The 10656-nt window shown below is 40.4% G+C and overlaps 1 protein-coding gene across 1 annotated transcript in view; it reads left to right on the plus strand.

The window, feature by feature from the left end:
• Nucleotides 1–10009, plus strand: part of LOC125485345 (signal peptide, CUB and EGF-like domain-containing protein 1) — a 60775-nt gene extending 50766 nt beyond the window's left edge. Inside the window, exon 4 of the mRNA XM_048607681.1 lies at nt 9871–10009. Within this exon, the coding sequence (XP_048463638.1) occupies nt 9871–9947 (77 nt within the window). The 3' untranslated portion in view covers nt 9948–10009. The remainder of the gene's footprint in view (nt 1–9870) is intronic.
• The last annotated feature ends 647 nt before the right edge of the window (nt 10010–10656 follow it).

The raw sequence follows: 10656 nt of genomic DNA on the forward strand, positions 1-10656 counted from the left end.
ACAGTCACATTGACTGGCATTGTGACTATGGTAGAACAATTTCAATACTGTGGCAGGGGCAGAAAACTTACTGTAGGTTTCAAATGTGCAGTTTCAGGAATGGTGGGCGTGAATTTAGGAGGTAACAATATTTGCAGGGATTTGGATTCATAGCTGTAACACCACATAAAGATCCTCGATCAGTCATACAGCATGGAAACGGACCCTTCGGCCCAACTAGTCCACACTAACCATGTTCTCAAACTAAAGTAGTCTCACCTGCCTGCATTTGGCCCATAACCCTCTAAACCTTTCCTTTTGTGTACTTATCCAAATGTCTCTTAAATGTTATAACTGTACCTGCATCCACCACTTCCTCTGGCAGTTCATTCCTCACAGGAACCACTGTTGTGTTTTTTAAAAAAAAAGGTCATCCCTTGTGTGCTTCTTTTTTAATAAGTTTTCTCCTCTCACCTTAAAAATATGCCCCCTAGTTTTGAACTCTGCCACCCGAGGAAAAAGATCCTTGGTGTTCACTGTTGAATGGCAGAAAAAGCTTTAGGTGAAATGGCCTGCTCCTTTTCCTTTGTCTCTATAATTAAGATATCTTTCCCAGAAGACTTGGGAAAACTTGTAAAACAAGGCATCGTTTCTGTGTTTGGAACTCTTGTACTATGATAATTGTGCAAACAGTTTGGCCAGTTCACTTGTTTACACTGCCTGGCCAAGTTTCTGTGGCAAGAGACAAATCTTTGCTTATATGTTTCAGAAATTCATGGCGTGAGCTTGAAATGCTTATTTTAACGATTCAGAACTTGACAGGAATATGGCACGTGGGACTGGGGTAACTGTGAAACATCCATAACATTGCCTGCATGAGGTCTGTTCCATTTCAATTCTCAAACCTCATTACTTTTGGAGGTTGAATTCCTGCTGGACCCAACATGGACAGCAGAAATGAGCAGATTGCAGTGCAGGTGGTTACTACAGGCAAGCTGAGAACAGACCCTGCCACAGGTTAGGTAATTGTAGGAAGGTCCCAAGGTGATCAAATCCAGAGATTGGGAGGACAGGCTCAAAGTGTCTCTGGGCCAAGTGAAGCCTACCAGCTCCTCTTGGCTCCTGAAGAAAGCTTCAAATATTTCACTTTAAAATACAAAATTAACAGAACCTCTTCTAGGTTTCCCTGCTAGGCCCAGCACTGTGTGCACAGCTAAGGAAAGGTCACGCACTTGAACAAGTCTAACTGTTACCCCATTCACTCTTTCTCAAATCTTTGACAAAACTGCAAGGACTCAAACTCCAGCTCGCTTGCCTTTGCTCATTACTTGCGCTGATATTTTAATCCTATTTAAATAACTGCCAGTGAATGAATTGTGTTCACTCATGCCACCAAACGTTATTTGTATGCTCAGATATTCAAAAACAGCATCAAAAATACCAATTGATGTTTTGTTGAATATGATAAGGTCATGTACCTAAATATAACAAACTACAATAATTAACCTTTTTTATGTCCATTGGGTTGGAGTTTCCTATCTTGTCTCTACTTTACTTGAGCATCGTCATTAGTAAAAATAATTTAAATGTGTTATTTCTCTGAATCCTGTTCTAATTTTGGAGTAGGAGTATAATCAGGACTTGACATCACTTCTTAGTAATCTATTTCTAGAGTTAACAAAAGCAGGAATCTTGACCTTTTTAAAATTCATAGATTTGTTACATGCATGCCTTTTGGCTTGAATCACCATAGAACAGCTCAAAGATGTACTATCCTTGACAGAAGCAAAGCCATTATTGTTTTGCTATTACTATACTATAGATATTTTTAAAATATTATCAAAGTTTGATATTAAACATTTCCCCTTGGTTTTATTTTTTCACCGGGCTTCAAGTGTCACACTGACCGTTGTTACATTTGCCCCTGAAATGATAGAAGTCCATTAGTACTGCTTGAAATAGCTATTTGGGCAAATGTAACACTCCGTGTCCCAAGTGTAGAGCCCAGAATGTAGAGAGCAGGCCTAGCCTGAGGGTGATTCACTTGTAAGTGATTTCAAACTTCAGGAGGCTTGCACAAACATAGAGAATAATTGCATTGTTACAGTACGAAGGGAAGCAGTTTGCCTCCTCATATCTGTCACAGGTCTCTACAAGAGCACTTGCAGGTAGTTCTCTTACAATGTGATAGTTGTGTTCTTGCGTGACCTTGCAGTATAGAAAATCGCCATGGAAAATCATGTTATAGGGAGATTGCTATACAAATTCATTATACATGTACAGCAGAAAGATTGTGTTATTCAGACAGCATCTATTATTCATCAGTTGCGTTACAGCCAATTCTCATTAACGAAACATGCATTATAGCAGAACTACCTGTAACTTGGTGCCACTGTTTTTCTTAATAACACTGTGAATTTTTATTCTTCAGGTGATCCATTTCTCTTTTGAAAGCCTTGGTCTCATACACTTCCATGGTGGTCTTGCATTATTATATGAAGCATTGGCATATACTGAGTGAGATTTTCTTTGAAACTTGTACTCTGTTCATTCACAGATGTACATAAGCTTAGTGATGAATTTTTGCGCTTCATGTTAGTAGATCACCTGAGAAGAAGCATAACCTTTTTGAATATGTTGTAATTTTGCAGCACACGAAGTAAAGGTACCAGGTTGTGATAATCTAGTGAAGCTATTGTTTAATGTCTCCAGTTCTTTTATGTTCCAGAGATAGCACTAACCTTTCTCAGCTCGGGGTAAATACTGCCAAAAGACATTGCAGTAGGATTTTGTTCCATTGTACTACCCAAGAGAACAGGAAATAGTGGTAAGGCCTACCACAGGATCTATGCTCTTAAACCAGCAGGCACCTTGGCCAGCCATGTCTGTCTTACTGCAAAATGTATAAGTAGCAGTGGGCAACTCCACAGCAGATACTTCTGAACTGTAGTTTAGAAGGGACAGAATGAGTGAAGCTGTGTGTTGTGGAGTTCTGATAGGACCAGGGCCATGACCCTTTTTTTTTTTTTTTTTTTTTTGTTTGCTTTTTTTGACTATGTTGGAAGACACAAGGAAGGAAGTAAACTATCCCCAGTTTTGTGATTGAACATGACGAGAAAGTTTCTGATATCTGTTGTTGACTGTGAAAGTGGAGTGCAATTTTTAAAAAGAAAATGCACTGGTTGTGCCACTGCTTAGGCAATTGGCTTGGAGAAGATGGTGGTGGTGGTGGTGGTGGTGGTGGGCTGCTTTCTTGTAATGTTAGTCTGTGTGTTGTAGGTACACTCTGTTGTTAGGAAGGGCATTCCAGAATTTTGACCCAGGAACAGTTGATGGAATGGTGGTGTTTCAAGTCCAGATGGTGCATGGCTTGGAGGGAAACTTGCAGCTGATGTTCCCATGCATCTGCTGCCCTTGGCCTTCAAAATGGTTGGTGGTCATGGTTTTGGAAGATACTGCCCAAGAAACCCTGGTGAGTTGCTTCTTATAGATGGTACATGCTGCTGCTACTGTTGGTCGGATGTAGTAGGAGTGAAAGTTGTTAGTGGTGGACAGAGTGTCAATCAGGTGTGTTGCTTTGTCCCAGATCATGGTGAGATTTTTTGAATGTTGTTGTATTTGCTCCAAACCAGGCAAGTGGCGTATATTCTATCTGATTCTGACTTGTATCTTGCAGATGGTGGATAGGCTTCAGTGAATTGGGGAGTGAGTTATGCGGTATTGATTTTTCAGGCAGAGGATAAACATGACTGCAGTAGAAACCTGCAACTAGGATGTACCCCTGTCTATATAGGCTTTAAGGTGTTCAACAACGACTCGTATGGGAGACTGGTCAAAAATGTAAGAACCTGTGGATAACTTAGCAAATTGGATCCAAAATTAGCTTAGTGACAGCGAACAGAGGGTGATGATCAAAGAGTGGTGGTGTGACTGGAAGCTGGTGTTTAGTGGTGTACGACAGTGTTTGGTTGCGGGATCCCTTGTTTGTTGCATACATATGTAATCTAGACATGAACATAGGTGGTTTGATCAATACGTCTGCAGCAGACAGCAAAATTGGAGGTGTGGTAAATTGCAAGAAGCCTTAGACTACAGAACAATTTGGACAGACTTAACAGTGGCAAATGGAATTTAATCTGAAAAAGTGTGAGGTGATGCGATTTGAGAGATCTAGCAATGCAAGGAGTAACCGAAGAATGGGAATAACGTAGCATGTACAGAGGATGAGAGGGACCTTGGTGTGCATCTCCATAGATCCCCAACTGCAACAGGATGGGGAGATAAGGTAGTGAAGGCGTATGGGATGCTTTCCTATTAGTCAAGGCTTTGAACACCTGAACAGGGAGGTTATGATGGGGCTATATAGGACATTGCTTATGCCACAGCTGGAGTACAGTGTGTAGTTCTGTCCAGCACACTATAGGAAGATGTGACACCGCAGAAGAGAGTCACCAGGATGTTTCCTGGACTGGAGTGATTCAGCTATGAGAAAAATCTAAATAGGCTGATTTGTTTTCCTTCGAGTACAGAAAGTTGAGGGGTCCTGGCTGAAGTGTGCAAACATTGAGGGGCATAGATAAGGTAGATGAGAATAAACATTGACCTTTAGCAGAGGGGTCATTAACCAGGGGTCAAGTCTGAGGTAAGGGACTAGAGGATTAGAGGGGATATGAGGAAGAATTTTGTCACCCAACTGGTGGCAAGTGTCTGAAATCCACTTACTGTGAATGGGTTGTAGAGGCAGGAACCCTCAACGTTTTAAGAACTATTTAGATGAACATTCAAAGTGCCATATCTTGGATGCTAGTGATCCAAGAGCTGGAAACGGAATTAGAGTGGCTAAGTGTTTGATGACCAGCATGGACACAATGAGCCAAAGAGCCGTTCTCTTTTTATCCTGTAAAACAATGACTCTGACTTGATTTATTTGATCTTTTGATGCAGATTCCTGCCTCACCAGATGACTACAGGAAACATCCCTTTCTGGCGAGCAGGATCAATTATGTTTTTGATTGACGCCAGATCAAAGTAGCGGGGAATACTAGAACTCCTTTCAGCAGTGGTGTTTGTTCAGGAACAAAGCAATAGGAGACATTGCCAGCATAGTGTAGTTCTTTTAGTCTTTCCTGCTTTGCCAGAAAAGCACATTTAGAATCCACCTGAATTGCTACAAATTGTTTTGGTCAGACTAATTTCCAGAATTTAGTTTAATCATTAATTGAACCTATTCTTCACATGTTTGGGAAAAGTCGCATTCCCAGAGAATTCCCCTGCTGCGCATTCCATTCCATTGTCACACTATCCCAGTTTGTCTGTTGCATCTGTTTGGTGCCAACTTCCACCGGGATGCCTCGACATGTCCTTTTTATCTCGACTGAGGAGTCTAACCCCTCCAAGTCCCTACTCTGGTTGACAGGGCCATCAGCCGCGACCAATTCACCTTTTTTGCATTTCTGCCCTTCCCTCTCCTCCGTCCCAGACCAACAACAGGGTTCCCCAGTCCTCACTGTTCACCCTTCTAACCTCCACATTCAAAGCAACATCCTGTGCTGTATCCACTACCTGCAGCAGGATGCCACAACACACCATGTATCATCCCCTCCTTTTGCACTGACAACATTCTATAGGGGCCGTTCTCTCCATGACACACTGGGCCATTTCTCTGTCCCTCCTCAAACTCCTCACTCCTCCATGATGTTTTTCCTTGCAGTCACAGAAGATGTAATATTTGCCCATTTACCACCTCCTTGCTCACTGTCCAAGGCCCTAACCACACCTCCCAGGTAAAGTAGCATTTCACCTGTACTTCTGTCAATCTAGTCTACTTCTTTCACTGCTGAAAATGTGGCCTCCTTTACCAATGTGGACCAAATGTGGACTGTGTAGTTACTTTGCCACACACCTCCACTCTATCTGTAACAATGACCCTGACCTTCCAGTTGTTTACCATCTTAATAAACCACCTTGCTGTCATGCTAACATTTCTGTCCTGGGCTTGCTACAGTGTTCCAATAAGAGGCAACACAAGCTCAAGGAACAGTACCTCATTTCCTACTTAGGTACTTGACAGCCTTAAGATCTCAATATTGAATTTAACAACTTCAGAACCTGCCCATATGATGTCTGTTCTCTCTTTCTCGTGTCTTCTACCCAACCCCACTGCCTTGCCCTTGTGGCTTGTTTAGTTTGCTTTCAGCTCAGAAGGCCCATTCTCTCCCTTTTTCACAGCTTTTACACCCATTTTAATTCTCTTTCCCTCCTTCATCACAAGCCCCTCCGCCTTTTGCAGTCAGCCTCTGCACCATCTCTGTCAAAAGTATAGTTATTTAAAAAGTCAAAAGCAGAAATTGCTGGAAAATCTCGGCATGTCTGGCAGCGTCTGTGGAGAGAAATCGGAGTTAATGTTTCGAGTCCAGTGACCCTTCAGCAATTTCTGTTTGTCTGATTTACAGCATCTACAGATCTTTAGGTTTTTATATTTAAAAAGAAATTTCCAACCCCTTTCAGTTCTGAAGAAGTCATACTGGGCCTAATATTAAGTGTTTGCCTCTCCCCAGACTTTGCTGTACCTGTTGTGTTTCTTAATCACTTTGTGTATCTTTCAGTTTTCCCAGCTAGTTACCTGACTACCTTGTCTTTCACCTCCTTCAGTTGCTGAGGAGTAAATGTCTCCAAGGGATTCTCTGCTTTCCTATCTGGTGCACTAATGTACATTTCTGCTCCTGTCTGTTGGGAGCTTTCTTTTCACTCACCGTCTGTTACGGAGTAATACATTGTTGACTGTGACCTTGTATTGATGAGTAGAAGTGCAGCACAGCAATAAAGGAACTAAAATTCTCAATTTGACGAGCATCTAGATAGAGAGTCTGGAACTTGCACAGTTTGCAATGAATTAGTAATACCTGAGTTTCACTCCATCACAGTGTGGCATGTGTGACTGGCAAGGTTACTGTGGCATAATGAAATTGTACAAATCATGATCAAACTGAACGTGTGTGTCTCCCTGTCTCCCTGTCTCCCTGTCTCCCTGTCTCCCTGTCTCCCTCTTATATGAGAGAAGACATCAATCTAGAATAAATGTGAAAAAGAAGGTCTTAGACACTACAGTAGAGCTGTATTTAATAATCCCATTGTATCGATGATGGTGTGTTACGTTATAAAAGCTGTTGAAAAGCCTTACTTGGAGATCAGGGGTAAACAGCCTCTGCGTTCAGGCATCAACACTGTGTTATTCTAGACTTTTATTTTGATGTGCAGGTAGCAATATTAGCTTAAAGTGCAGGATGAAGCAGGAACAAGTTTCCTAGTATTGATCTAGATAACTGTAGACTTAAGTTTGCTTCTCATTTTCCTTTGCTACGTGTTTCATGAGGAAGAAAAATCTGATTGCAAAATTTGCATTTTGTGGCCTGCACCCAACTCTTGTATCTTGGGTCAATGCAAACTTGTTTTGGTCTGACATGCAAAATGCACTCTTGATTCCCTGCTCTATAAAAAAAAGATCTACAAGCTTGACAAAAGTTTGCTCTTCGTCTAAACTTAGGGTAAAAGTGTGTTTCCTGTGTTAAATGCACAGAACTCTGAATGGAAAAAAAATTGCCACTTAAAACATACAGACTAGAAAAAGCAGTCTTTATGTAACAAAAATACATATGTGAACGTCCTGTATTAAATCTACAAGTCTCAGGAGAAAACAATATATTCTTTCCACTTTTGAGTGAAGAGGTTGTTAGCCAGACTGAAATTGCCAGTAAAAATTTGCTGTGCTCTTTATCTGTCTGGACTGACTGAAGGAACTTTTGTTTGTGTGCCAATTATAAATACCCATGTAAGCTTTTAAAAATGTCTGCATAAAGATCCAAATACAGCTCTGAATGTAGAACAAAGTGCATTAATAATAACGGGTCACAATGGTACAAGCTATCATATGCAATAACTCTCTGCCTTCAGGCATCTTCTTTCCTTCTCTTCCTCCTTTATACTCTCAAGTTCCTCAGAAAAGCTCTGACCTGCAAGAGCCCAATGCCTCAGCTTGGTCACTGTATTAACCTCAGTGAGCATTTGGGCTGTTCAAACAGCAGAACAGGTAACCGATGGTACCAAAGAGATTCAACTGTTGAGCACTTCCTGACCTTTTTAAGCATTCTCAGTTCACACTGACAAATCCATCATCTTTACAATGAGATTACACATACAACATGACTAAATTAGCAATGTAAATCTACTCATGCCAATTGCAATTTTTTTATGAAGCTAGTAGAAAGAGAAAAGATTTGCCAGGCTGTCTGTCTGTCTGTCTCTCACTAATATTGTTGCTCTGTTCCACTTCGCTGCACTGACCACTGTACATGGAACTTTGGGTCAATCTAGATTTGGCATCATTCTGAACCAAGTGCTGAAATATGCAGGCGTTGCGTTTACATCTGCTCGAGCCACCTTTTTTGATTTTTTTTTTGTACTGAATATAGGAAAAAGTTTTATATACTATATTTCTACATGAAAAGATATATTTTAAATTATTTTATAAAGCCTCATAAGCTTTTTGGTTAGATGTTCTGTAAATTTACAACAGGTAAATTATCAGGGAGCTACACTTAAAGGGAATATTTTGCCAATAAATGGTGCTGCTGTGTTGTAGCCCTGTGATACTTTGTCAAAGAGTGCCGTTGGTGAATTTATTGTACAGTTTCTTAATGTTCAGTTCCCTTGAATGTAAAGGTGGTTATGATTGCAGCATGAAGTCCACCTCAAACAGACCTAGTTAAAAATTCTGTCAGTGGAAACATTATGGAATAATTGCTTACAGGTTTTAAAGATGGGAAATGTATTTTATTAACAAGAAATGAAAACAAGCTAGACAGTTTTACATTTGTACAGTAGGCTTATTCATTGAAAGGCAAATATGTGAGTGGTTTGTGATTGTCTCCGAATGTTAACTGCCAGTTCTGCAGTTAGAATTAAAGGGCATTGAAGAGCAAGTGACTTTTCCTGCCTTGATATAAGGGTGTAGGAAGTCATTACATTAGCTTCCAGATGCTTAATGTCAACAAATTGCAACACTAATTGGTTTAAGATTGCATTGTCAATGCCTTGATTAAAGAAGGCTATTGTACAGTCTTGTTTCTTTTGATTCTAACATTTATTTTCTTTTTGCTGGAGACAGCTGCATACAGTATGTTCATTTAAAGACCTTTGGAAGTTTCTTGAATTGAGACAGTTTATTTTCTTTTGATGTTGGCCTTTTTGTTGCATAATGCAAGTAACATCGATTTCCCTGCTTGATGGGAACTCTTGTGTTTATAACAATAACATTTTGAACTTGAAACTGTTTTATTGAAATCGTTTATCTTTTCTAGGTTCCAAATATGTTGTTAGTGAAGATTTTGAAGTACACAGCTTGTTCAGAACTTTCAGCTGGCAGGCAGTTGTTTCTTTTTGAAGTAGTATTGATAGATCTTGCCTCGTGCTACTTGCTACTGTCTTTGTTTGCTACACCAGCAAGAGGATATAGATTTATTTAGCTTTTTCTGGAAGTTGTTCTGGTCAATTGCTATGCATAATATTCAAAGAAAAGAGACTGGAGTTGGGGGGAGGGGAGGTAGGGGGGCGGGTGGTCAAGGTCCCTTTTGAGTCCAGCAATCTTTGTATTTTAGCATGGGTTAATCTGAGCCAAGTTTCCCAGGGCCTTTGACTTTAGCATACGGATGGGTTGGTAAGAGGTTCAAAGAAAGCTGCATGAAAACTGAATGTCACGACACCAGGACAGCAAAGTAGTTAAGCTCAGTGTCAGTGTGAATGCATATTATAAGGCAACTTAGTTTTTTTTCGAACAGAAATTATTCAGAGATTCCACTGCATTTTCAATTTGTGTGTTTATTTTGTTCCATTTAGAAACCTGCTTGACCACAGATACTGAAAATATGGCTTCAGGATTCTCATTCATGTTGCTGAACATGTGCATTACATAATTGCAAAACTTTATCAGCTGAAGAGTACTCTTGTTCGCTTTTGGTGTAGCTGTCGAGCCCTAATTTGAATTGATATTTTTGGTTGGAAAACCCACTCGTTTCCAACTGAGATAAAAATAGTGCCATTTTTCCATTACCTCAAATAGTTGTTGTGTTGAATTATTGAAACCAGGAAGGTCCCACCCTTTGATTCTGCTGAAATAGCAGCTCTGCATCATGATGATAGTAGAAGCAACAGCTTGAAATAAAGGAAAATCACTTTGAGTTCTTGTTTAATAATGGCCTTCCACACTTCGCTGCTGAAGGATCAGATGTGTTCTTTGAATGGCAGAGCAGACTCGTTAGGGTGAATGGCCTTCACTTGATGGTTTTGCAGAATGAATGGCAGGTTCGCAAACTTGTCATCAAGACGTCCTGACACTGCGGAGAGCATGTATGGAACAATTGCTACTGCAACGGCTCTCTTACAGCTGTGCAATTCTTCTCTCTGCTGCTAAGTCTTGGTGATAGTTTATGGCGAAATGCCAACTGTCAAAAATCTACCAAAAATCAAGTGGAGGAAAGGAGGGGAGAAAGTAGCCAATGCAACAAAGTGAAGATCCATGTTGTGGATCTGCTGCTGGATTAGGAACCCAGCAATGTGGGTTGTTAATCCAGACACATTAGGATCCGAACTAATTATCATCTGAGAAATTTTAATATTTAAAAA

The sequence above is a fragment of the Rhincodon typus genome, chromosome 18 (genome assembly GCF_021869965.1).
Source record: "Rhincodon typus isolate 14 chromosome 18, sRhiTyp1.1, whole genome shotgun sequence".
Taxonomy (NCBI): domain Eukaryota; kingdom Metazoa; phylum Chordata; class Chondrichthyes; order Orectolobiformes; family Rhincodontidae; genus Rhincodon; species Rhincodon typus.